Consider the following 27,635-nt stretch of genomic DNA (forward strand, 5'->3'; position numbering starts at 1 on the left):
ACTTCCATTTTCTCCCTGGCTTCCTTCCGTTGTCAGATGAGCGTCCCCGCGCTCCTCCCGGACAGCCCTCAGGGTCCCCGGCTATCATACATGGGGGAGGGGGCGGAGGTGGGCGAGATGGCTTTGTTTGTACAGGAAGGAGGGGCGGCAGGCACGGGGAGCACGGGCTCCAGCCCCAGGAACACTCACTCGGCACAAAGGAGAGGGAGAGAGCGAGTACGAAAGCCGAAACCCGCCCGGGGCGCACGGAGGACGCCCGCAGTCCAGCTCGTCCGGCTTCCCACCCGCAGGCGGACCCCGAAGGCGCGCCCACGCCCGCCCGCGGCGACCCGGGCCCGGGCACGCGCACGAGGCGGAGGGGGGAGGGGCGGGAGGAGGTGGGGGAGGGGCGAGCGGACCGAGGCCCCGCCCCCGCCCCTCAGCCCCGCCCGCCGCGATTATAGCCGATGACTCAGGGCGGAGCTCCGCATCCAACCGCGGGCCGCAGCCAACTTCTCTGGACTGGACCAGAAGTTTCTAGCCGGCCAGTTGCTACCTCCCTTTATCTCCTCCTTCCCCTCTGGCAGCGAGGAGGCTATTTCCAGACACTTCCACCCCTCTCTGGCCACGTCACCCCCGCCTTTAATTCATAAAGGTGCCCGGCGCCTGCTTCCCGGACACGTCGGCGGCGGAGAGGGGCCCACGGCGGCGGCCCGGCCAGAGACTCGGCGCCCGGAGCCAGCGCCCCGCACCCGCACCCCGGCGGGCAGACCCCGACCCAGCATGAGCGCCGCCACCCACTCGCCTATGATGCAGGTGGCGTCCGGCAACGGTGACCGCGACCCTTTGCCCCCTGGCTGGGAGATCAAGATCGACCCGCAGACCGGCTGGCCCTTCTTCGTGGACCACAACAGCCGCACCACGACGTGGAACGACCCGCGCGTGCCCTCCGAGGGCCCCAAGGTGAGCCGGGCCCGCGACCCGCCCTGGTCGGCGGCGCCACCTCGACGGCAGGCGGCGGGGAGTGGGCTGGGCCGGGGGGACGAGAGGCGGCGGGGCCCGGGGGTCGGCGAAGGCCCCTCGCGGGCGGACACCGGCTCCGCGCCCCGCCACACACTCCCGCTGCGCCCGGACGAGTCCCCGCTCCGGACCCGCCCTTGACAGGCGTCGGGGCGAAGGGAGGCCCCGGGATTCGGTGGCCCGGGAAGCGACCCCGCAGTGGCTCCGGTGCCGTCCACGGCTCGACTCCAGGGCGGAAGGCCGGGTGTCCGGCGCTGGCCTCGCGCTCCCGGGCTGGGAGAGGGGCGTCCGGCCTGGTCAGCTCCGGAGGCCCCGGCCCACCGCGGCCCGCTCGGCCTCCGGGCCCGGGACCCGCGGCGCATTCCGCTGACCGCGGACTCGAGGGGGACACTCGCAAGCTTGGATGGTGGTTTTGGGGGGAATTTTACCGCTGAAGTTCTCCAACTTGGTTGAGGGGTATCTTGGCTACTGTCCCATGTTAGGCACCCAGTGACTCTGGAGGGTGGTGTCAAAATATTCATATATATGTGTGTATGTGTGTATTTTAAATTAGAATTGTATTATTGTTTGAAAGTGCTTTCAATATGAACGTATCCTAGTATACGTATCCTAGTATGACTTGTAAAATAAAAAACAGGGTGTGCTTCCCCCCAGCAGTTTCTAAACTAGAGATCTGAGACTGTCTTACAGTTGGCCATTGCCTTACCACATTGCCTCACACTGGAGAGAAAGAGAATGATACGTGTATATTTATAATGGCATTCGCTTCCTGCCTTGTTAGGGTATTAAAATACTTAGGATTTGTTACCAGTACACAAATAACTGAGTAATGATACTCTTGTGAATACAGCAGAAGTATGTCTCATTTACATACATGCAAGGATATGTACTTCTTAATCCCCAAGAGCATGAAATTTGAAACCGTAAATTTGGAATGAGTGTGTTAATTTTCAAAAATCATAGTTATACTGCTCTTTCAATTTTCTATAAATTTGAGCTTTCAAGATAAAAAGTTTTAAAAATAAATATGTTATACTTAAAGCGTAATTGTTAGTGCCGTCTGGGCAAGATAAAAGCAGCAAAGAGCTGGTAAATTATTTTGAAGATTTAAAAACTCACCAAATTAAAACTGCTTTGTAACCCATTATTTTAGAAGAAAGACCTGTATTAGTTCCCTTCATCTTTATGCACTTTTTGTTTTAACAATATTGATAAAACTCCGGTGCCCAGCAGTGAGACCGTGTACAAGCAGCAGTTTACATTTACGAGAGATTAGTTGTATATTTATTCTTGAAAATTAGTACAAGAGGCTGTAATTAGCTGGGATGGGCACAGTTACATATACCTTTTTGTGTGCCTGTTCAACCCATTTTTCGGTGAAACTGACACTCAGTTCAAACCACCTTTCTTAGGAGTCTGCGTGGATGTACATGATCTTTAGTGTGGTTTACAACTATTATTTTGAGGCCTTCTTCCTGTAGACATAGGGACAGTGGTATCTGCTGGCAGCCTTTGTTGTGAGTGAAGATAAAGTTTGAACATAAACATTCCCAGCACTTTGTTCTCAGCATGAAACTTACCCAGCAAGTTGAGATCTTCCTGTACCCACCTGGTGCATGGGTTAGGCTGTGATTTCATAAACCTTATTAAAAGAAAAAAAGCAGGTTTAGTTACCATTATTCTTCTCAGCAAATAAAAAGAACTACTAAATCAGAAGTCTGATGCTGGAAAGATTTATTTGAAAATTTCACAGTCAAAATTTTAAAGTTGAAAAGTCGTTGAAGATCTCTTATGTTAGGCTTCTTTATTTTCTGAAACCCAGAGAGTTCAGGTGTGACTTTGAAGGTCATCCAGCTAGTACCAACAACAGGGAGAGAACTAGTGTCAGGAAAGTCCTAGTAAGAGGCAATGTGTCTCTTCAGAAGTTGGAAGTGAATGTTTTGGGAAACTGAAGCGTGCAGGCTAGAATACTTGATTATCTTTGTGCCCTCCTGGCCACCAAGTTATTGGGTCACTGACCTCTGTGCTGAGGTTGCTTGGATTTTGATAATGGGACTGATCAACTCAAGAAAAGAGTTCCCTTTACCAAGTGAATGACTTGAGACTTGTCAGCATGGCACCAAAACTTAAGGAGAAAACTAACATTCAGCCCATGAGCTGTTTGTTTTTCATTGCTTTCAATCCTGTGCTTTGACACACACAATATCTGGTTGCACTTGTGTGAGTTACACCTTACTAGAGACTAAATGTAGTGGAAAATCCTTGAATATCATTTTGTATTTGAAATTGGCTTCTCAATGCATAATGAGAAAAGGGCCCTTGCATAAAACAAAGGGCGATTTTGGAGGAGCTGAGCTGAGGCCCGTCTGAGCATCATCATCTTCAAGAGGAAATGCTGTCAATCAGTAAAAAGCTGTTCATTGAGCATGAGGAGCTCAAGAGACGACCTCTCTTTTGGGGCAGGACTCAGCTTCAGGATGTTTAAAATTTAACCACGTTAGTAAGAAAATGGAAAGAAAAGACTAGACCTTTGTATTTTATTTCGTCTTCTACTGCCGTCTTGCAGTTGATCCTCTGCCCTCTCCTGAAGTGGTTAGGACAACTCCCTGTTTTCACAGAGGGGCAGAGCGAAAGCAAGTATCTTCTGTCATTGCTGAAGCAGGACGGCTCCCGGCAAAGATGTTGGGCTTCATCCAGCCCCATTCTAAGCAACTGGGCCTCCCCACCTGCAGTCTTCTTGGATTTTGATTTTCTGCACACTTGGGCTTCCCACTAATTTGGCAAGTTCATACCAGTCCAGGCCCCTTCCTGGCAGAGGATGGCATTCAGTGCTGGTGCAGCCACTCCTCCAGGCTCCTCCCTGAATAAACAGAGGCCGGATATTCTGGAGTGCTGTTCCCGCCAGGCCTCCTTGGGATGAGAGGGAGACCTTCCTCCCTCATGGAGCAGGGCCCCTCTAGCTCCATGGATCTTGGGGGTTACCAGCCTGGCAGTCTCCAGGGAGTCCTGTTAAGAACACAGATTGTGGCTGTGTCTCATCGCCTCCCTGCCCCAACCCCATGTTCAAATCTGAATTGTTCAGTGTAGGGCCCAGAAAACTATTAAGTCCAAAAAGCTTTTTTGGTGGTTCTGATTCTGCTGCACTGGCACTGGGAGCCACGAATGGCCAGTGATCCCATTTTGGGGAGGAGGAGCTGCGGCTTAGTGCCTCCTGAACATCTATCCTGCAGAGCATTTTCCCAAGCCTCCATTTTCCTTCTTGGGGAAACTCCCCAGTTACGCGGGCTTCTGGAGGTGCGAATATGGGAGTGACATGGGAAGCGAGTGGAGACAGCACCTTGCAAAGTCTGGCAGGGTGGCTGGCAGTGCGAGAGTGGGGAGGTGGTCCAGAGATCTTCCTGGACCCCAGGAAGAAGCAAGCCAGAGCCTTTTCTTTCTGTCTTGCCCACTGGCAGAATCTTACCATAATCATTTAACAGATTATACTCAGGCACTGTGAGAGGGAGATAGAAACATCCTTTCAGATAACACTGGAAATGTTTCGAGTTATGATTGAAGTAGAGAGACCCATTTATTCTGCTTAAGGTTCAGCAGATCCTCCTGAATTTTCTTAAAGATGAGATTGTTTTGCTCTTTCCAGATCTATTGCAAGCTGTTATGCCTCTTAGCAGAGGCAGAGCACAATCAGGAAATGAGTGGCCGTTCTCTCCTTCGTATTTCCAGCAAGTTGCAGTTGTGGCTGAGCAGGTTCCTGTGTGACTGCATGAAAGTGATTTGTTGGGGGGCAGATGAAGAGCATGGCCAGATGCCTTGGAGCCCAGCTCATCCAGGACTTTCATTTTCCCCTCTAAAGAACAGCCTGTGTTGTTCACATGAGAACCGACTGCACCTCTGAGAACATTATTTGTCCCGTTTTGTAGGGTAGATTTGCCCTTTATGAGGGTGGAGCCTGTACACAGGACCTGCGGCAGCGTTTGACGTTAGCCAGGGCTGGGAAGGCTTAACTGTTGGATGCTATCAGGGCTGCTTGTGAGTCAGAAAGCTTCATACCACCCATGAGGCTTGCTTAGTGCTGTCCTCGTTTCTGGAATGACACACAGTCACCTTATATAAACCACTCTACATGTTTATTACTTTCTATTGACATTTAAAAATTATGTTCTGATGTTTATCATCCAAAGTAGAAAACCATTCATCATCCAGACCTACTCTTTCTCCTTTAAGTTTTGCTGTTTTAATAGTGCTCTTAAATGTTTAAGAGAGCTTACAGAAGAAACTGAAGACAAAGGCCTTGCTTATTAGGATCTTTGAGACCCTCTGGCACTGGCGAACACGAGTGAACCCTGTGTCACACTTGACCGTGTTATTCTCCAGCCCCTCCCGGGTTCCCTTTTGTTGTGAGTCAAGTAGACACCCCTGATCTGCTTCTGCCTCAGAGCATAGACTCAGCTGGCCTTCTTTTTTTTTTTTTTTTTTTTTTGAGACAGAGTCACACTCTGTCTCCCAGGCTGGAGTGCCGTAGTGCGATCTTGGCTCACTGCAACCTCCGCCTCCTGGGTTCAAGCGATTCTTCTGCCTCAGCCTCAGCCTCCAAAGTAGCTGGGATTATAGGTGAGCGCCACCATGCCCATCAGCCGGCCGTCTGAGGCAGGCTCCAGAGCCCCTCGTTTTGCAGGTGCAGGATTCATCTGTATGCATCATGTAGCACATGTGATACCATGTGAGGTATCTGGTGTTACTAAGTCGTCACGTATTTCGACGAAGGTATCTTTGGGACCTTGGCAGCCTTTTAGGAAGCCAGGCAGCTTGCAAAAGCTTAGGAAGAATTTGGGGGGAGAGGAATGAATGTAGTATTTTTCTGTCTGTCAGCACACTTTATATATATATATTATATATTATATATATAATATATTATATATATATGTGCCAGATATGAGTGGGTGCTTTTGGTAGCCTTATCTCTAAATCCTCACCAGCTCTCTGAAGTAGAAACTATGAAGTGTCTTACGCATGGGACAGCAGACTTGGAGAGGCAGTGTGCCTGGCCTGTGATAAACAGAAAGACTTCTGTAGTTTTACCCCCATCTGGGTTCCTGAAGGGGTGACAGACAGAGTTGCCTTTAGCGGGCCTGGCTGCTTTATACTCCCCAGGCACGGCTGCTTTATACTCCCCAGGCACAACTTGAGGTGATAAACAGCCCTGAGTCCATCTTTGTACTGTTAATCAGAAATGTTGGTCTGTTTCTTGAACCTGGGTCTGGATTTAGGAGATGCGCCCGACTCTTTACTCACTCCTTCACCCCATCTGAAATTCACTGAGTGCCCACAGGGTGCAAGTGACAGTGTTAAATACCATACAGAGGACAAGTCTGCCCACTTTGAGGCCATTCGCCACAAAGCATGTCCTGCCTCTCCCTGGTCCGAAGCAGGCTGTCTCTCCTCTGGACCCTATATTATTTTAATTTGAATCTTTTTTCCTAAGCTCTGCACTTTTCTGCTTTGCCTTGGGGTCACACCCCTGTTAAGAGTTCTGGGGCAGAGTCTGTGTGCTTCATCGCTGCCTCTTGATGCCTGGCAGGGTCCACAGGCTCAGAAAAGATCGAATTGAGTGACTGTGGAGAAGGGTGGAACACGGGCCTGCCCAGAGCGCGAAGACAGATACAGAAGAGCTGCCCGTGAAGGGTGCAGGTGTGTCCCGGGAAGCCTTCCATTGGTTCCTAAGAACTGCAGAGTTGTCCTGGGCTCCTAAAGGTCCCCGGAGGTCTGCTCCTTTTTGTTACTTTGTGAATGGCCTTCTCTGCACAAAGGACTTCAGTATTGATTCCCTAAGTTCATCCTTACAGGTCTGGAGAAGCTCTTTTTTGTTTCTCCCAATGACACAGCATCTTCCAGCAGGGCTGGAGAGGCTGGGAGCTGGCAGCAGCCAGACCCTACTTCCATAGCTGTGCAGAGAGCAGCCCCTGGCACTGTGAAAGGAGTCTCTTAAAAATTTTTTTTCATGTGGCTGGCAGTAAGATCAGACACCGTATACGTGAAGGTTCTTATTCACTGTCAATTCAGAAAAGCCTAGAATCGCAGAGTGCCAGCTCTGTGCGTCAGGAGCCTGTAAACAGCTCAGCTGTCCAAGAGCTCCCAGCACAGAGCTGTGCCCCAGTGAACTGGGGAGACTTTTTACGGAAAATTCCTTAGCATTCAATTGGAGAACAAACGTTTGCTGTTTTAAAGTATCTTCCTCAGTGTTTATTAAAGTAGAATTATATATTTTTTTCAGTTACTTAAAAAATTCTTCCTTGACATTGAATGAATTAATAAATGAATGGATGGTTTAAAAATTCAAACAGTGGGAGGATGGGAAGGCCCCTTCATGTGCAGATGAAAAGCCAGCCCCTTTGCTGGCCCACCCTTTCAGTGTCAGTTCAGACCCAGAGCATCCCAGCGGGGTTAGCACTCCTTCCTGGGTTGGACGGGGTCTTCCCCGGTTCTGACAGCGCTCTATGCCCGGCGTCCCTGCAGTCTTGGGGCTGTGGTGACTCAGAATTAAGCTGAGTGCTCTTACTCTCGTGTGCCCTGCCTGGCTGGCCCGATGACTCAGCATGGAGCACTGGCTCCCTGACCTAGAGCACACTTGAACTGAATGTTCCAGGTCTGAGCCTCAGCCCAGCGTGGCTGGGTGAAATGGAAGCCTTTCTCTTCTGCTGCCTCTCCTGCTGCGTTTTACCCCGGGAGATGAAGGTTTTGGAGACGTTAGTGACACACGGATGTTATCACAGTGTACAGCTGTGACAGGAGTAGCAGAAAGGTTAGCATCTACCTGGCTTTACCATCAGACCAACCTGGGTTCTAGAGATCTTAGGCAAAGCACTTACCCTCCCTGAGCCTCAGTCTCCCCTTCTGTGAAGTGGGCATAGCAACACTTCTGTTAGCAGGGTTGGGAGAATCAAGGAAGATGGTGCGTGGGAGGCGAACGCCCCAAAGCCTGAACTGATGCATGCGTGGAACTCTCGGAAACATTTGCAGCCTGCTCTGTGGAGTAGAAGTGTGTTTGTGGATAGGTGTGTGGCCTCTCCACACAGCAGACTGTCCTGGCTGTCTGTGGGGTCTTGTTTCTTAGAAGCGAGGCCTCCTCTTATCCCCCTTGTATGGAGTGTAGCTGACTCCCCCCACCAGTGTCCAGGTGGCTCTTGGAGCCCTCCCTGGGGCTTCCCGTGCCCCTTCTGAGTGAAGGATGTGGAGGAACAGTAACAGATGAAGCTGCGGGGCTTTCGGGAGCCTTGACCCAGCTGCCAGCCCCCGCCCCATGCGTCCATAGATGCATCTCCCCATCCTCTGCCCGAGATAGGCTGGGTCCTTGTTTCCTGCACTGTGCTGTGTAGAGCGCTGGCTTTACTCAGCCCCAGCTCCTCAAGGGGAGGGTCTCCCTCAGCCGTGTCTGTGCAGCCGCAAAGTACCAGGCAGGAGCTAGGAGCCCAGCCTGTGAAGGGGGGACGTCAGCCCACCTTACTGAGGGGCCAATTACCTGCACAGCTCTTCTGGACCCAGCTCTCCGGGGTGTAAATGTCACCGCAGGTGGAAGGAAGGAGGGGTTTTCCAAGTGCCACCACCCTCTTCTGGGGGGTGTGGCTGCTGTGGACCAAATGCTTGAGAAGCTACTGCAGGTGGGAGCAGAGCCCCCCCGGGACTCAGGAGTCTCACCGTCCATCAGAGAGGGTTCCCTTGCCTGCATGGCAGCTGATGAACTGAGGATGTTTTTCTTTTGGAAATTGTATTTTGTACAGAATACACGTCTGCTGATGTCCTGTACACTGAGACCTAACAGGCACTTGTAGGGTCGTGTCTGGAGGATGGACTTGCCAGGTGGCTGACCATTACATTTAGCATGGAAATGTAGCAGATGAGAGAGGCCGTTTTCCTTGGCTCTGTCTAAATTCAGAGTTTGCTTCCTGGGATGGAAATTTCAGGTAGTTTCCGTCTGTGATTTGTGACTTCGGCTTGATTAAAGCAGGTGGCTCCGCTCTTTTTTTTTTTCCCTGAAGAAGAGGTAGGTAGGTTCTAACATGCCCTGAAGCTAACTTTTGTGTGACCTTAGGCCACATTCCAGTTCCTACCTCTGCCACATGGAACCCGTGAGGCGGGCTGCAGGGCTGGGGCTGCAGGGAGGCTGGATGCTGACTCAGGTTCCCCCAGCAGGGGAAATACCAGCAGCTGCGGATGGTGCCTGGCCTGGAGATTGCTGACGTGTGCCCTGGTGAGGGGCCATCGAGGATGTTGAGGAGACGCCAGCAGATGTTCTGCTCCCAGGCAGACCCTTCTGTGCCCCAGCCTGGCCTGGCTTTTCTCCCTAGGCCTCAGGGAGATGTGTCAAGGAGCCACAGTCAGTGCAGCTGGGCGCCCTGCTCAGCCAGGAGTTTGTCTGCAGAGCAGGCCTCTTCCCCAGAGCCGCGGCCCAGCCTGTTGGAGAGGCGGGTAGTTTAGGGCTCAGGTCCCTAGAGTTGTCTTTGGCTGTTTGCTTCCAGGTTGTGAAACTTTAAATAAAGTCTTAAGCAGAGAAAGTGACATCCTTGCTAATTAGTCCCCTTAAGACTCTCAAAGACTCTCAGATAAAGGGGCTTCTAATTCTAACCGTCTTACTACCAACTTGGTGAGACAGACTAAAGAATTAGGCTTTGTTGAACAGGGCGCGGTGGCTCACACCTGTAATCCCAGCACTTTGGGAGGCCGAGGCAGACGGATCACTTGAGCCCAGGAGTTTGAGAGCAGCCTGGGCCCCATAGTGAGACCTTGTCTCTAAAATAAATAAATAAATATTTTTTTTAAAAAAAGAATTAGGCTTTGTAAACAGTAAGCCCAACCAGCTAGTGCTGGAGGAAAGCTGAGTCCATCGATAACTATTTGTGGAATAAAGAAATGCAATTGTGGCTGGGCGTGGTGGCTCACGGCTGTAATCCCAGCACTTTGGGAGGCTGAGGCAGGAAGATCACTTGAGATCAGAAGTTCGAGACCATCCTGGCCAACATGGTGAAACCCCATCTTTACTAAAAATACAAAATTAGCTGGGTGTGGTGGCACATGCCTGTAATCCCAGCTACTCAGGAGGCTGAGGCAGGAGAATCGCTTGAACCCGGGAGGCAGAGGTTGTGGTGAGCCGAGATCATGCCTTTGGACTCCAGTCTGGGCAACAAGAGTGAATCTTCGTCTCAAAAATAAAAATAAAAATTAGCTGAGCATGGTGGCACGTGCCTGTAATCCCAGCTACTCGGGAGGCTGAGGCATGAGAATTGCTTGAACTCGGCAGGCGGAGGTTACAGTGAGCTGAGATTGTGCCATTGCACTCCAGCCTGGGCAACAGAGCGAGACTCAGTCTCCAAAAAAAAAAAAGAAAGAAAGAAAGAAAAAGAAACCCAATTGTTTAGGGCACAGAGCAGCTCAGAGTTTACAAAGACTTGTACCTTATTTCGTACCTTATTTCACTTAACTCTTGCAAAAATCCCTGGGAAATATGGGGATCTTTACAGCTGGGGAAACAGTAGCAAGGAGTCCTGTCCGTGGTCACACAGCTGGTGAGCATCAAGGAGGGACTGGAACCCAGGGTGGCACCTTGAAGACCCAGGCTCATGCTGGTTCATTCCTGTTTATTTGGACACAGCTGCAAAGAGAAGCAATGTTGGTTTCATCTTCTAAAAAAAAAAGTTTTTCCCATTGAAAACATAAGGACAGTCATCTGTTTATCCCAGGATAAAATGAATGTATATTTTAGTAACAGGCATATTAGATAAAGCCTCCAGTAGCCTGTGACTTGTGATAGTTTATAGAGTATGTGGTTGGCACAGACCTCTTGTCTTACCAGGAGTCTTTGGACAAAGCCTAACTCCTCAGGTGTGCTGTAAGTGGAATGTGGACTTAGTTTATTATTCAGAATTTTCCCCAAGTCTATTATGTGCCCAAAATAGTGCTGTGGGAGTGGGAGAGACCCTGTATTACAATGCAGTGGGGACTGAAGGGATTTTGACTTTGGCTGTAGGGATGTGAATGGCTGTTTATTGTTTATTTTAGTATCAAATGGGCAGTAATACTTAATTCATTCATGCACCCCATCTTAGCAAGCAGAGAGCTTCGGTAGGGTGCTGAAGCTCAACTCCAGTTGCACTTTGTTTTTTGTTTTGGTCGTTGTTTTAATTCAGAGCCTCACTCTCTTGCCCAGGCTGGAGTGCAATGGCATGATCTCAGCTCACTGCAACCTCTGCCTCCTGGGTTCGAGCGATTCTCCTGCCTCAGCCTCCTGAGTACCTGGGATTGCAGGCGCCCGCCACCATGCCTGGCTATGTTTTTTTTTTTTTTTTTTTTTTTGTATTTTTAGTAGAGACAGGGTTTCACCATGTTGGCCAAGCTGGTCTTGAACTCCTGACCTCAAGTGATCCGCCCGCCTCGGCCTCCCAAAGTCCTAGGATTACAGGCATGAGCCACCACGCCCAGTTCCAGTTGCACTTTGGAAGAAAGTGTGTTTTGTTTGTTTCCTGCCTGATGGAGGCGAGCCAGGCCACTTAATTTTGATCCAGGCCTTAGCCATATGGGGAGTTCCAGGATTCCTGTGTTCTTCCATCTTTTTTCTTTGTTTTAGAAGTTTTGAAGTGTTCACTTGACCCATGTGAAGGCTCTTCTGGCCTAAAAACCCAGTTAATACAGGCTGTGTCCTACTTAATACTCCAGGCCTGCCAAGTCGGAAGTGCTACGAGACAGCTCTAAGAGTTGCCTTTGTTACTGTTTCTCCTAGTTCAGACCAGAGTGATGGAAGCTGTGGTTTGTAGATGTGGAACCCACTTTTTAAAGAGCACTGTACGTGGCCGGGCGTGGTGGCTCACGCCTGTAATCCCAGCACTTTGGGAGGCCGAGATGGGCGGATCACGAGGTCAGGAGATCGAGACCATCCTGGCCAATATAGTGAAACCCCGTCTCTACTAAAAATACAAAAAAAAAAATTGGCTGGGCATGGTGGCGGGCACCTGAAGTCCCAGCTACTCGGGAGGCTAAGGCAGGAGAATGGCGTGAACCCGGGAGGCGGAGGTTGCAGTGAGCCGAGATCACGCCACTGCACTCCAGCCTGGGCGACAGAGCGAGACTCTGTCTCAAAAATACAAATACAAATAAAAATAAAAATAAAAATAAAATGAGCACTGTACCATGGAGCCAAGATTGGGGCTCACAGAAAGTGCCCATTTTCGGGTTTCAGTGAGCACTCAGTGTACAGGGAGTCAGTCGTGGGTGGGTCAAGGTAGATTCTTCTCCACGGCTCTTTCGTGAACATGCATGTGCCTGGCGTACGCCTCTCTAGGCAGACACCTCGCAGGTGCCCGAGGGCTGTGGTTCCCACCCTGCTTTTAGGGCACAGGGTTGGGGGTTAGAGGCTTCCTTCTCTTCATTTGTTTCTGGTTTTTTTTTGTTTGTTTTTTTTTTTTTTTTGAGACAGAGTCTCACTCTGTCACCCAGGCTGGAGTGCAGTGGTGCAATCTTGGCTCACTGCAACCTCTCACCCCCCGGGTTCAAGCGATTCTTGTGCATCATCAGCTTCCTAAGCAGCTGGGATTATGATGCCCACCACCACGGCCAGCTAATTTTTGTATTTTTAGTAAAGACGGGGTTTTGTCATTTTGGACAGGCTGGTCTCAAACTCCTGGGAATGGATCTGACCCAGATGATCCACCCGCCTCGGCTTCCCGAAGTGCTGGGATTACAGACATGAACCACTGCACCCGGGCCCTCCTCTTCATCTGGGACATGAAACTTTGGGGTGCTCTGAGTTCTGGCAATTCTGATATGATTTGAGTGTAGTTAGGAGTAGTCGTTTTTAGATTTCTGTGACATTAACTTTTCCTTGTTTGGGGGCTTGTATAGCTGTTGAGAGCTTGAAGGGACTTTGGAAATCGGGCCACGCAGAGTGTCAGAGCTGAAAGGAACTTTCCATCATCGTTTTTCTCAGTGCGGACCTTTAGGCTTCCTCACACACTTACGGAATCAGTACTTGGGTTGGGCTTAGAGTCTGCAATGTTTGCATTTCCTGGGTGGTTCGATACCCCAAGCGCTGGAGAACCACTGCTTTCTAGAACATTTTTGGGCCTCCCCTTCATTTTGCAGCTGAGAAAACTAAAGTTCACAGAGGGCATGTGAGCCACTTCCGTAACACATGTATTTAGGGGCAGAGCCAGCGTTAGGACCAAGTGCAGCCTCTTCCCAGGTCTCCTGCTGTTCCCTCAGCGCCCATGTTGCTGCTAAAAACCACTAGTGCAGTTTAGACCTGCTCTTAAGCAAACGAGCCCAACAGCTCACCAAAGCTCAGAACCTGACCTCAGGCTTTCTCTAATCATAATATTTTGTACATAATAGGGCGAATTTTGACTCATCTGGGGTCATTTTTTTCCTGCTTTCTATCTTAGCCATCTCATGGAGTTGTTCGGTGCCCTGAGACATGCCTCAGATTTTTAATGCAATGCACAAACAAGGGGGCAGAATTAACCAATTCATTTTATAAATTAATATAGTGAGATAAGCAGTGAGAGTCAGGACTGAGCCCCTGGGCTCTTCTTTCCTAATTGGATTTTGTATAATATGTGTTCCTGATGTCTTTAGCCAGAGATAAGGATAATGAGCTCTGAGCTGCAGGCGGGCCCTGATGAGGTGGCCATGAGGATCAGCAGTCATCTGCTTGGTCACCATGGTTGCGTCCCAGTCCCTGTCCCGTGATCACACAGAGCTGTCCCCCCAACTTTGAGGAGGCAGATTCCGAGCTCCCGCTTGAATCAGGAAGGGGCACATAGTGAGCCTTATCTGAGAGATGCTGGTGTAACCAAGAGGCATTATCTGGATGTGCTTGAACTTGAAAACACTTAGTAGACTGAAGAGACATGTTTTAGTCAGATTCTAGGAGAATTATAAATATTACACATTTTTTCTTTTGATTCTTTTATTTACAAAATATCTCTCTTTGCTAGTTTGTGTTGAAAACACCGTAGAAGAGAGAAAGGGCAATTTAACTCTTCCAGGCGGTGTTTTTTTTGTGTGTGTGTGGTTTTTTTTGGCGGAGTTTCACTCTTGTAACCCAGGCTAGAGTGCAATGGTGTGATCTCAGCTCACTGCAACCTCCACCTCCAGGTTCAAGCGATTCTTCTGCCTCAGCCTCCCGAGTAACTGGGATTACAGGCACCCGCCACCACACACAGCTAATTTGTGTGTGTGTGTGTGTGTGTGTGTGTGTATATATATATATATATATATTTTTTTTTTTTTTTTTTTGAGATGGAGTCTCGCTCTGTCACCCAGGCTGGAGTGCAGTGGCGCGATCTCGGCTCACTGCAAGCTCCACCTCCCAGGTTCACGCCATTCTTCTGCCTCAGCCTCCCGAGTAGCTGGGACTACAGGCGCCGGCCACCACGCCCGGCTAATTTTTTTGTTTGTATTTTTAGTAGAGATGGGGTTTCGCCGTGTTAGCCAGGATGGTCTCCATCTCCTGATCTCGTGATCCACCCACCTCGGCCTGCCAAAGTGCTGGGATTACAGGCATGAGCCACCGCGCCCAGCCTAATTTTTGTATTTTTTTTAGTGAAGATAGGGTTTCACCACGTTGGCCAGGCTGGTCTCGAACTCCTGACCTCAGGTGATCCACCCGCCTCGGCCTCCCAAAGTGCTGAGATGACAGGTGTGAGCCACCGCGCCTGGCCCAGGTGGTGTTTTTAACTTAGTAAAAGCAGAAGCATTTGCTGTTGTGACCCTAATGATAGTGGATGGGAACATTAGAATGTGGCATCAGCATTCCCGGCACAGACCTCATTATGGGTGGGAGTTTCATTTTTCGTTGAAATTATTCATTCATGTAGAAGTGTTTAATTGCCTATTTTGTGAAATTCATGTTTTTTTATTTAAAGCAATGTTGTTGTGTTTTTTTTTTTTCTTCAACAAAACCCCACCAGAGTAGAAGGGGAGCCTGGAATATCTTTTAGATGCAGTGCCCACAAGGAGACACTTGGTTTTTTATTAAATGGCAAAAATGGGTCATTAATTCACCCAAACCTAGGAATACAGACCTCGGGACTGTTGGAGAAGCAGCCAGGCCGCCCTTGCCTGTCCTGACCGTCTCTGCTTTCCAGCTGTGCCGGCAGGCTCGGCCTGTTCAGTGGACCTCATGCGCAGTGGAGACCTTTCCCCTTCCCCCCACGTGCCTCTCATTTTTCTGGGTGCCCTTTCTCCTCCAGGCCCTCTGCCCTGCTTTGTGCTCTCTCCCCCTCCCTGACATCTTTCCTCACTTCCCAGCATGTCCTGGCTTCTCCTTTCCAGTCCCTGTCTTGCCGAGGCATCTCCTGTGATGGTTGGAACACTCAGAAGGGTGGACCTCAGCCCCCACTTCCAGCCTGGCCCCTGGGCCTCCAGCCTGATCTCCCTCAGCTCAGCACTGACCCCCAAGCCTGCCCCTTGCCACTGCTTCCCACTGCTCTTCTGACACCACTGCCCCTGCCTGCAGTGACCACATTCCTTCCCCGTGGACCAAGCCATGTCTCTGGAAAGGTTGAATATTGGCTCCAGCAAGCAGTCTCTGCTGTCACAGTCTTGTGTGCAGACAGAGTTGTTTTTCCTTCCTCCCTCTCTCTCCTGTCTTCTTCCCCTTCTCTTTCAATGGAGGCACAAAATGTGCTCAGCGAGTTGCATGAGGTGCTCAGCTCATGGCTGGCTCAAGGGCCTTCTGGATCCAGGGGCTTCCTCCAGGAGGAGCTGCATCTCCTCAAGGCCTGTCTGAGGACTCCAGGCCCTGGAAGGGTCTGGCTACAAGGGGTTGGGATCAGCAGCTCTCCCAGTTAAAACCGGAGAGTGTGGGTAGGATGTGGCAGAGTGGGCAGTGTGGGGGTTTGATGGAGTTTTACATAGCTATACACCCATTTACCACTGCCCAGAAAAAGAGAATATTCCCATCACCTCAGAAAGCTCTTTCGAGACCCTTCCCAGCCACTACCATCTCCTCCAGAAGTGATCACCATTCTGGTTTCTAGCACCATCGATTCACTTTGTACTTCACTTTTACTTTTTCTTTCTTTTTTTTTTTTTTTTTTTGAGACAAAGTCTTGCTCTATTGCCCAGGCTGGAGTACAGTGGCATGATCTCAGTTCACTGCAACCTCTGCCTCCGGGGTTAAAGTGATTCTCCTGCCTCAGCCTCCTGAATAGCAGGGACTACAGGCGCTCCCCACCATGCCCAGCTAATCTTTGTATTTTTAGTAGAGATGGGGTTTCGCCATGTTGGTTAGGCTGGTCTCGAACTCCTGACCTCAGGTGATCTGCCCGCCTTAGCCTCCCAAAGTGCTGGTATTATAGGCTTGAGCCACCGCGCCTGGCCCTATCCTTCACTTTTGATTCCTTTGACACTTTGGAGTCTGAAGAGCATAATTTTGTGCATATTTAGGGAGAAACTCACATTTATTGCCAGTCTTCCGGGCATCCCTCTTGATATGCCCTTATAAAACCTCACAACATTTCTTCAGGGCAGGTGTTGGCTAGCTCCATTTTCTAGAAAAGGAAGCAAAGGCTTACAGAGGCAAGAGAATTACCCAAGCTCACAGAACTGTTAGGAATAGAGGTACGAATCACACTGAGACCCTACCTAGGGCGGCGTCTACCCTGGAAGAGCCTGTGCCTTTCCCCATCCCTCAGGGCCTCCGTGCTTTCCAAGTAATTGTGCTTCTTGTTTGTTTCCTGCCTCCTTAGCCCATCTTCTAAGCCCCTGTTGGCAGGGAGTGCCCCTTGCTGGTTTGGTAACCCCATAGGACTCCTCAGCGGGTGGCAGGATGTTCCCCCAGGAGCAGGTGGTGGATGAGGGTTTGCTCACTGCTGGGCCCTGCTGTGCGGAGTGTGCAGATGGTTGAGGCTCTTGTGCGTGGCTGGGAAGAAACAACGAGCCCCTGGGCAGCCAGAAAAAATGACACTGCAGGACTAATGCAGGCCCCGATTTTGGCTGGAAGGAGGAGGACCTCAGTGAGTGGACAGAATGCCCACAGGCACGTTATGACTCAACACTGAGTAGCAGAGGGTTTCTCCAGCACCTCTTGCTGGCTCCCCGTCAGGGCCGTCTCACGGCAGGAATTCAGCTCTGAATGTGAGGCCTGGACCTGCTCCTGCTCTTGGGTGACCTGAGAGTTAAGCAGGCTAATGTAATGCCGCCGCCCTGAGCACGTGGCTGTTCTAATCTGAGAATGCCTGTCTGCCCATGTCCCCAAGGACACAGTGACACCCATGCCTTTCCTGTGTGCTGGAGGTCCTCCAAGGGCAGGGTCTCAGCAGGAGGGAGGCAGTTGATGGGCCTGAAAGGGCTAAACCAGGGTCAGCCACCTGGTGCCCACGCCTGCACACAAATAGAAACATCACAGAATTAATGGTCTGTTCTCTCAAAGTGCAGAGCAGCCCTCAGTATCTGTCCTTACTTTTGATTGATTCCGCAGCAGTAGAGATTGTCCCCTGCAAGCTCATAGATTGTTAGCCTTTGGCGTTTGTTCGCTGTGCAGACAGCTGCCTCCATCAGGAAAGATCACTCCCCTTCTTAAGAGTTGCCCTACACAGATATATGCAAATGACACTTATCAGTAGCTCCCCTCCTAGGAAAGGACCCTCAGCGCTCGGGGACTGTTAGGACTTCTGTTGCGCAGCCCAGCTTGCTGAGAGATGGCATTGCCCAGTGAGTGACTGGCCAGCCTTGTTGTCTGAAATAAGATCTTTCCTGTGGTACATCTGGAACTTGGCCTTCTCAAGGGTCCCAAAATAGCCAGGCCACTGAAGGGAGAACTTCAAGAGAGGACATAAGAGAAGGACCCAACTGCTCCTTGCCCAAGCAGGCTCTGTTGCGTTGAAGAAAAGGTTCTTCGGTGATACTTGTTAAAGCACAGTCAGGAAGATTTACCCAGGGCTATCGAGATAGGCACAGGGACCACAGCAGTGGGGTCTTGCAGTTGTGGGGAGAGACTGGGCACAACTTCAAATACAGCACGGGCGAGTGGGAATTTATAGTCAAGGAGCAGTGTGGATGGAAAATTAGAAGAGGAAACATCAGGGCTAAGGGTGTTTCTGGCTACGCTGACCAAACAGGATTCTTGCCGAAGACAGGCCAGGGTGATTAGACAGTACCTGGAGATGATGGAGGCTGGGGAAGCTGATCAGATAGTGAGGCTGGGGAGGGGGTTTCTGGCTAAACTGACTTAGCAGTGTCTTTTGCTAAAACTTGACATTACAAGGAAGTGCACAGATGGGCCTAGGAGATGCTTCAGAAGCCTAAGGTTTGGTCAAGCAGAGAATCTTTGTCAGTTGGCATCGTTAGGCGACACAGTTAACCCTGGGTGTTCCTCTCTCCTGTGCTGCTTCTGCGCCCCTGTCCTTCCCCTTCCTGCAAATTGTTCTAACAATACTCCTGAGGAGGCAGCCCTCGCTCCCCAGCCCACTTCTCTGTAAAGATTCCCAAACTGTGTCCTGTGTTTGGGCCCAGTACAAGCTCTATATTGCTGGGAAATGTGCGGGCCTTTTTTGGAAACAGAGACGCTTGCTGTAATGTAGAAGTTGGAGCAGACCCCTGCTCCTGGAGCTCATCTTCTGATCCGGGTCTCTGAAAATGCAGGCGTGGGCGGCTCTCCTACACCCACCGCTTCCCTGGGTCACCCAGAAAAGAAACCTGTCTTACCAATTTGGGGAATTGGGACCTTTCCTGTGCTTAACAGGTACTTTTGGCTTTCTCCTGATGCCCCTGATTCCTAAACTGTTGGCCAAATAGCAGCCTCTATGGGGTGGGGGGTTTGGAGGGTACAGGGGCTGGGAGCTGGCTGACGCTTTGAGGCCCAAGTCACTTGGGAAGATCACAATGCCTAAGCACCACACTGTTTGGCATTGGCCTCTGCCAGGAGGGTTCACTTCCCAGTTTCTAACCAGCCCGTGTTTCTCCACTTTTTATTTCAGGAGACTCCATCCTCTGCCAATGGCCCTTCCCGGGAGGGCTCTAGGCTGCCGCCTGCTAGGGAAGGCCACCCTGTGTATCCGCAGCTCCGACCAGGCTACATTCCCATTCCCGTGCTCCATGAAGGCGCTGAGAACCGGCAGGTGCACCCTTTCCATGTCTATCCCCAGCCTGGGATGCAGCGATTCCGAACTGAGGCGGCAGCAGCGGCTCCTCAGAGGTCCCAGTCACCTCTGCGGGGAATGCCAGAAACCACTCAGCCAGATAAACAGTGTGGACAGGTAGCAGCGGCGGCGGCAGCCCAGCCCCCAGCCTCCCACGGACCTGAGGTAAGGAGAGGCCAAGCTCACCGGCCTGCTAGGGAGCAAGCCGCTGTGCTTCCCAGGCCGGGCCCCGCCCCCGAGTACAGTGCCTTGGGCCAGGCACCTGTTCACATGCAGGGCATCTGGGTCTGGCCTGCAGCATCAGAGGTCACCCAGCAAAGACAGGGTGATGGCCCCACATCATCCCCCAGCATCTCACAGGGCTGTTCTTCAGTGGGGCAGGGCATGGAATCATGTGGCTTCTTTTTGTAGTTAAGGAATGGCTCGGAAGGGCACACCGCAGCATGCCTGCGCCAGATGCACACAGGTGGAGGGAGCAGAGCTGGGACCGGAAGCCTGGCCTGCCTTCTGGCTCCTAATTTCCATGCTCCTTATTCACACTGGGCTTTCTATTCAGAAGCACAGAGATAGCTGTGTATTATTTTGTTCAGTTCAATGCTTAAGGATAAATCTTAACCGCTTGTGGAGCTATGTTGATAGGAAAATGAGACCCCATGCCTGCCCTCACCGTGCACCACGGTTTCAAAAGAAACAAGGAGTCAGGAAGGCAGCTGCTTTAAGACAGCATTTTAATCCTGAAGCCAAACATCTCAGGGATATGTCAATGGATTCTGTGCATTAATAGCTAAAAAATAGTTCTTAATCTGGTTCTTAGCTGAGATTTGAGGCATTCCTAGTAGGATTCCTGAGCAGTAAGCCCTCTCATTTTCCTGTCTGCAGATCATCCTGTTGTGTGTGCCAGTGTTGTTCCTGGGCACAAACTCCCGTGTCCTATCTGCACTCAGAGTCATGCTTGCCTCTCAGCTCCGTCTGAATCTGTTCAGCTTCACACCTGCTTGAGAGTGAAAAGTTACAGTTAATGTGGGATACCAGAGGCTTTTTTCTTTTCTTAAAGAGGTAGTACCTGGCTGAGGCAGGTGGATCACTTGAGGCCAGGAATTCGAGACCAGCCTGGCTAACATGGTGAAACCCCGTCTCTACAAAAAATACAAAAATTAGCCGGGCATGGTGGCACATTCCTGTAATCCCAGCTACTCAGGAGGCTGAGGCAGGAGAATTGCTTAAATGCAGGAGGCAGAGGTTGCAGTGAGCTGAGATTGCACCACTGCACTCCAGCCTAGGTGATAGAGTGAGACTGTCTCAAAAATAAAAAAATAAGTAATGCCTATATTTATAATGGTTTTGCTGCAAGAAATCAAAGTGACACATAAATGTGAGACATCTTCGCAAATTTAGGCTAACAAGGCATTTAGAAGAGGAAATGCTCTCAATTTCGAGGTGAATAGAAGGTGGCCCAGTAGGGAAAGGTGCTTGACCTGCCTTGGGTCACACGGGATGCTTGCAGCTCCCAGTTGCTCAGCCGAGTTCTCTGTAGATGGGCAGAGAAAGGGTAGTGGGGACAACACATCCCTTGTATGAGCACTTCCTGTGTGCTGGCCTGGGGCGGAGGCACACGCCCAGGTGACTGACCTAATCTTCAGAGCATCCTGGGGAGGGAGGGGCACTCTTCCTATATTTCGATTGAAGCTTAGAAAATGATTTAATTACTAGGAATTTGAACATAGGCCCCTTGACTCCAAAGCCTTCTCTGTGTGTGTGTGTGTGTGTGTGTGTGTGTGTGTTTTGCTTTGTTTGAGGTGGAGTCTCTGTGTGTGTGTGTGTGTGTGTGTGTGTGTGTGTGTGTGTTTTGCTTTGTTTGAGGTGGAGTCTCTCTCTGTTGCCCAGGCTGGAGTGCAGTGGTGTGATCTCAGCTCACTGCAACCTCTGCCTCCTAGGTTCAAGCAATTCTCCTGCCTCAGCCTCCTGAGTAGCTGGCACTACAGGCATGCGCCATCACGCCTGGCTAATCTTTGTATTTTTAGTAGAGATGGGGTTTCACCATGTTGGCCAGGCTGGTCTTGAACTCCTGACCTCAGGTGGTCTGTTCACCTAGGCCTCCCAAAGTGCTGGGATTACAGGTGTGAGCCACCGTGCCCAGCCCCAGAGCTCTCAGTCTTAACCCCACATTTTGAAAATTGAAAATTATAGATAGGAGGTCTTACAATATGGATTGCCCTGAGGAGGTGCACAGCAGAAGGCGTGGTCAGGATGCCAAGCCAGGGGAGTCATTTGTGGGGTCATGCCCTCTACCCTGTGTCTCTTGCAGCGGTCCCAGTCTCCAGCTGCCTCCGACTGCTCATCCTCATCCTCCTCGGCCAGTCTGCCTTCCTCCGGCAGGAGCAGCCTGGGCAGTCACCAGCTCCCGCGGGGGTACATCTCCATTCCGGTGATACACGAGCAGAACGTTACCCGGCCAGCAGCCCAGCCCTCCTTCCACCAAGCCCAGAAGACGCACTACCCAGCGCAGCAGGGGGAGTACCAGACCCACCAGCCTGTGTACCACAAGATCCAGGGGGATGACTGGGAGCCCCGGCCCCTGCGGGCGGCATCCCCATTCAGGTCATCTGTCCAGGGTGCATCGAGCCGGGAGGGCTCACCAGCCAGGAGCAGCACGCCACTCCACTCCCCCTCGCCCATCCGTGTGCACACCGTGGTCGACAGGCCTCAGGTACTGGAAGTTAGTCGTCAGCAGACTGGTTATGGTGGTATGTTTCCAGGGCTGCAGGAGCTCTGTGGGTGCCCTGGGTTCCCCCTTCATCCCTGCCTATTTAACATGCGTGTACCTAGAGGCAAGTGAGATTCGAGAAATTGCTAGGTATTAACAGAAATGCAGGACAGTTGCTCAGGCTGTGAACTCTCCGCACTCTGCAGCTTTTGCTGGGCTGATCATTGTGCATTGCGGCTGACTTAGAGCAGACGAAACAGCTTGGCAGAACTTACATACCTGGGACCAGGTTCCTTAGTGTCCACCACACCTTTTCAGGGCTCTTCACACCCCCATCCACACCGCAGCCACAGCTTCATCTTGGGTGTAGGCAGTGTGTCACCTTCCGTTCAGTTACCCACTCCACTCTGCAGGCCCATTCTGCTCATTCCCACCCCTGTGCCTTTGCCCGTGCTGAACCCGCTCCCTGAAATGCCCGCACAGTATAGGTTCTCCCCGTCCTCTGAGGGATGAGCCAGTCTTGTCTCCTCCGTGAAGCCTACTCATCCTTCTCATCTCATGATGCCTCATATGAGTCCCTTAATGAGAACTCCCAACTTGTGTGAGTTCAACATGTGCTTATTCGGGGTATTTCAGAAGTGTTCATTTTATCTCTTCAGCTTAGGGCTGAGCCTGACCACAGGGCCCATGTCTTAACCCCTCTCCTCCCTTTGTAATCAGGTACCATGTGGCCTTGCTGAGGCATCAGCCAGCTATGGCAGATTGGAAGCCGTGCTGGCCTGGGGAAGGTTGTAGGCAGGGGTCTGGTTATCTTCCAGTGGAGACACAAGGTGCAGGTTCCTGGAAGAGGATGTCATTTAGTTTAAGCAGCTTGCAGCTTAGCAGCAGAACAGTCAGCAGCCCTGGGCCCCCTGTGGCTGCAACTTGAGCAGCTGAATGCTACAGTTTTTAAAAAGGAAAGCCCCCGGTGAACAAATGTGGGATATTCTTTCATTACAAATGGTCACACTGGCCAGGGCCCTGGAATAGAGCACCCTCCTCTTAAAATTTTGTTTTATTTGGAAATAATTTCAACCTCATAGAAGAGTTGTGTGAATCATACAGAGTCCCACATATACTTCATCCAGTTCACTGTTTGTTAATATGTCTGCATTCGCCTTGTCATTTCTTCTCTCATATATTATTGATGTGTTTTAACTGTTTGAAAATTATTTGCAGACATCATGTCCCTTTTCCCCTGAATAGCAAATATTTTCCTAAGAGGAAGACATTCTCGTTTGTAGCCGTGGTAGACTTAACCAGATTCGGGAAATTTAACATTCTTACAACATTATTATCCAGTACACAGCCCGTTTTCACATCTTTTTTGTAGCAGTTTGCCCCCACTTCCAGGATGTCTTCCAGGACTGAAACAAGGATCATGAGCACCGCATTTAGACGCAACTTCTCTTCAGTCTTCCCTCAGCCTTTCTTTGCTTTCACGGCCTTGACGTTTTTGAAGAGCACAGGCTGTGGAACACCCTCTCTAAAGTGTTTCTAAAGTCACTTCTTACACAGCCATCGTTGTCAGAACCTAGGAGGGGTGCGTGGTTGGGTTGTGAGTGGTAAGGGCCAAAGTTGCGAATGTCTGCATTGGCGAAAGAGATTTGATGGAAAAGGAGGTTGCTGGAGTGTAGACAGCTACATTGATCCATACTTGGGTTCAGAAATCCTAGGAGGGTCCCATTTGTAGAGAGAGGGATATTGTCTCCACATCATTCCCGTGTATTTCTCATAAGCAGTGAAACAATATTTCATCCTGTTTTTACCATTAACCGTGTTTGTGGTAACCTCCCTTTTAGAGCTGATTCAAAGTTCCCTTTTGGGAGGCTTTCCAGGATTTCACCAAACTGAACATTACAGTGGAATTGAGTGTTTTAAGCTGGGAATAGTTTAGAAATAATATAGTCCAGTTATTTCCCAGTTGATGAAATTAGGGTGAGATTTTAAAAGAGGTGTTAGATATTCACTGACATGAATAAGAGCCAAGATAAGGCCAAGCGCAGTGGCTCATGCCTGTAATCCTAGCACTTTGGGAGGCTGAGGCGGGGGTATCACTTAAGGTCAGGAGTTCAAGACTAGCCTGGCCAACATGGTGAAACCCCATCTCTACTGAAAATACAAAAAAAAAAAAAGTTAACCAGGCATGGTGGCGGGCGCCTATAATCCCAGCAAATCAGGAGGCTGGGGTGGGAGGATTGCTTGAACTCGGGAGGCAGAGGTTGCAGTGAACTGAGATCATACCACTGCACGCTCCAGCCTGGGTGACAGAGCGAGGCTCCGTCTCAAAAAAAAAGAGTCAAGATATTTTTGCTTTGAGCATAGCTCATTTAAAAATATATGGCTTACGAGGCGTGGTGGCTCACACCTATAATCCTAGCACTTTGGGAGGCCGAGGTGGGCAGATTGCTTGCGCTTAGAAATTCAAGACCAGCCTGGGCAGCATGGTGAAACCCTGTCTTTACAAAAAAATAGAAAAATTAGCCAGGCACGATGGTATGTGCCTGTAGTTCCAACTAATCATGAAGCTAAGGTGAGAGGATCACCTGAGGCCAGAAGGTTGAGGCTGCAGTGAGCTGTGATAGCCCCACTGCACTCCAGCCTGGGCAACAGAGTGAGACCCTGTCCCCCACAAAAATCTATGTATCTATATGGCTGTAGTTTATAGTCACATGAAAACCTGTGCAGCCAGAGGTTAGCACAGAGGCGCTGTGTCATTGCTGAATGTTAGGCTACAGCACAGCTATCCTGAAGCAAAATTGTTCTGGAGTTAACCATTTAGAGCATCTTGGCTAATTCTAAAAAAATACATTGGTCTGGGCAGAAACTACTAGGCTGTCACGGTTTTAAAAAAAGAAGATCATATCTTTTCTAAAACAGGAGACAAGAAGATCACACCGTGAGCAGACTGTCTGCACGGTGTAAGGAAGGAGGACCAGAGGCAGCGACTCCAAGGCTGCAACACCTGAGAGCTGGAGTCACTCAGGACTCTGCTCTGAGTCAACCTAGTTCAGCAGTCAGCATGAGTTTTTGCTGTTTTTTTCCTTTCTTCCTTCCTTCCCCCCTCCCTTCCCCCCTTCCCCTTCCCCCCTTCCCTGCTTTCTTCCTTCCTTCCTTCCTCCCTTCCCCCTTCACCCTTCCCTCCTTCCTTCCTTTCCCCCTTCCCCCTTACCCCCTTCCCTCCCCCTTCCTTCCTTCCTTCCTTTCCCCCTTCCCCCTTCCTTCCTTCCTTCCTCCCCTCCCCCTTTCCTGCTTCCCTCCTTCCTTCCTTCCTTTTCCCCTTCCCCCTTGCCCCCTTCCCCTTCCTTCCTCATTCCTTCCTTCCTTCGTTCCTTTCCCCTTCTCCCCTTCCCTCCTTCCCCCTTCTCCCCTTCCTTCCTTCCTTCCTTCCTTCCTTCTCCCCTTCCCCTTCCCCCCTTCACCCATCCCCTTTTCCCCCCTTTCCCCCTTTCCCCCTTCCTCCCTTGCCCCCTTCCCCCCTTCCCCCTTCCCTCCTTCCCTCCTTCCCTCCTTCCTTCCTTCCTTCCTTCCTCCCTCCCTCCCTCCCTCCTTCCCTCCCTCCCTCCCTCCCTTCTTTGAGACAGGATCTCGCTCTGTCACTCGGCTGGAGTGCAATGACATAATTGTGGCTCACTACAGCCTTGGATTCCTGGGCTCAAGCGATTCTTCCACCTCAGCCTTCTGAGTAGCTGGGACTACGAGTGCAAGCTCCCACACCTGGCTAATTTTTAAAGATTTTTTGTAGAGTTGGGGTCTTACTATATTGCCCAGGCTAGCTATTTTCATTTTTGAAAATTTTATTGGGTTTCTTTTCATTGCCATTAAGAATACCATCTACAGAGAAATTCAGTGAGCGGTAACAGACAAATAGCCCGGGGTGATCGATGGAAGCCTGACTAATGGTTTGGTTACACACATGATTAATACCATGTTTTTATTTTGTAACAGCCATTGATTTTGAAAATCTTTTATACGTTAAACTTTTTTTAAAAAGCCATTTCTCAGTTTTCTTTCTAATCTGTACTAGCTACAAACGATTTCTGTGACTTTCAGTCAGTTATTAAAAATATCTTTTTGTGTCCTTTTTTCAGCAGCCCATGACCCATCGAGAAACTGCACCTGTTCCCCAGCCTGAAAACAAACCAGAAAGTAAGCCAGGCCCAGTTGGACCAGAGCTCCCTCCTGGACACGTCCCAATTCAAGTGATCCGCAAAGAGGTGGATTCTAAACCTGTTTCCCAGAAGCCCCCACCTCCCTCTGAGAAGGTAGAGGTGAAAGTTCCCCCTGCTCCAGTTCCTTGTCCTTCTCCCAGCCCTGGCCCTTCTGCTGTCCCCTCTTCCCCCAAGAATGTGGCTACAGAAGAGAGGGCAGCCCCCAGCACTGCCCCTGCAGAAGCTACACCTCCAAAACCAGGAGAAGCCGAGGCTCCCCCAAAACATCCAGGAGTGCTGAAAGTGGAAGCCATCCTGGAGAAGGTGCAGGGGCTGGAGCAGGCTGTAGACAACTTTGAAGGCAAGAAGACTGACAAAAAGTACCTGATGATCGAAGAGTATTTGACCAAAGAGCTGCTGGCCCTGGATTCAGTGGACCCCGAGGGACGAGCCGATGTGCGTCAGGCCAGGAGAGACGGTGTCAGGAAGGTTCAGACCATCTTGGAAAAACTTGAACAGAAAGCCATTGATGTCCCAGGTCAAGTCCAGGTCTATGAACTCCAGCCCAGCAACCTTGAAGCGGATCAGCCACTGCAGGCAATCATGGAGATGGGTGCCGTGGCAGCAGACAAGGGCAAGAAAAATGCTGGAAATGCAGAAGATCCCCACACAGAAACCCAGCAGCCAGAAGCCACAGCAGCAGCGACTTCAAACCCCAGCAGCACGACAGACACCCCTGGTAACCCAACAGCACCGTAGCCTCTGCCCTGTAAAAATCAGACTCGGAACCGATGTGTGCTTTAGGGAATTGTAAGTTGCATGCATTTCAGAGACTTTAAGTCAGTTGGTTTTTACTATTAGCTGCTTGGTATGCAGTAACTTGGGTGGAGGCAAAACACTAATAGAAGGGCTAAAAAGGAAAATGATGCTTTTCTTCTGTATTCTTACTCTGTACAAATAAAGAAGTTGCTTGTTGTTTCAGAAGTTTAACCCCGTTGCTTGTTGTTCTGCAGCCCTGTCTACTTGGGCACCCACCACCTGTTAGCTGTGGTTGTGCGCTGTCTTTTGTAGCTCTGGACTGGAGGGGTAGATGGGGAGTCAATTACCCATCACATAAATATGAAACACATTTATCAGAAATGTTGCCATTTTAATGAGATGATTTTCTTCATCTCATAATTAAAATACCTAACTTTAGAGAGAGTAAAATGTGCCAGGAGCCATAGGAATATCTGTATGTTGGATGACTTTAATGCTACATTTTAAAAAAAGAAAATAAAGTAATAATATAATTCAAAATGGTTTTTGTGGTTTCTAAATCTTTCAAAGCAGTGGCGTCATGGAGATTGTCCCTGGTTTCAGTCAGAATAAATGACAGGTGCATTTAACAGGCCTGCTTTGGGTTTTGTGATGTCTCCAATAGCCTGGCTCATGAGAGAATTGTCTTGGTCACCTTTCAGTCTCAGATTGCAACAGAAACCTGGGAAGACTCAGGACTGTGAACTCAGGTAATGGGAATATGGCTGCTGCATCCCTTCGGACCGACCCAGCCAACAGCCAAGGTGCCACTTAGGTAGCATGCCTGCCCACCTGGCCTCAGGCCTCACCAAGAGG

General features: G+C 50.2%; 1 protein-coding gene and 1 long non-coding RNA gene across 3 annotated transcripts; one reads left to right on the forward strand and one right to left on the reverse strand.

Moving 5' to 3' along the window:
• Window positions 1-440: 440 nt before the first annotated feature.
• On the forward strand, window positions 441-27,320 carry BAG3 (BAG cochaperone 3). Of its 2 annotated transcripts, none has more exons than XM_009245845.4 (4): window positions 441-942; window positions 18,966-19,292; window positions 21,433-21,834; window positions 25,962-27,320. In XM_009245845.4, the coding sequence occupies exons 1-4, from the start codon at window positions 763-765 to the stop codon at window positions 26,778-26,780; spliced, it is 1,728 nt and encodes a 575-aa protein (XP_009244120.2). In that variant the 5' UTR covers window positions 441-762; the 3' UTR covers window positions 26,781-27,320. The 2 variants fall into 2 exon arrangements, with proteins under 2 accessions (XP_009244120.2, XP_024109690.1); XM_024253922.3 differs by having other exon boundaries at window positions 448-942; window positions 25,965-27,320.
• Window positions 10,421-18,970, reverse strand: LOC129048370 (uncharacterized). The gene is made up of 3 exons (XR_008510669.2): window positions 17,450-18,970; window positions 16,447-16,538; window positions 10,421-10,642 (listed from the first exon to the last, which is right to left on the reverse strand). It is a non-coding gene; the product is annotated as an uncharacterized LOC129048370 (long non-coding RNA).
• Window positions 27,321-27,635: the final 315 nt, after the last annotated feature.

This window comes from Pongo abelii, chromosome 8 (genome assembly GCF_028885655.2).
Source record: "Pongo abelii isolate AG06213 chromosome 8, NHGRI_mPonAbe1-v2.0_pri, whole genome shotgun sequence".
NCBI lineage: Eukaryota > Metazoa > Chordata > Mammalia > Primates > Hominidae > Pongo > Pongo abelii.

Bases quoted from the DNA above. Each gene is read 5' to 3' on its own strand.
- BAG3 (XM_009245845.4), top strand. From the start codon at position 763: ATGAGCGCCGCCACCCACTCGCCTATGATGCAGGTGGCGTCCGGCAAC. The intron at 943-18,965 runs GTGAGCCGGGCC...TTTTTATTTCAG, and splicing joins TGCCCTCCGAGGGCCCCAAG to GAGACTCCATCCTCTGCCAA. The intron at 21,835-25,961 runs GTACTGGAAGTT...TCCTTTTTTCAG, and splicing joins CCGTGGTCGACAGGCCTCAG to CAGCCCATGACCCATCGAGA.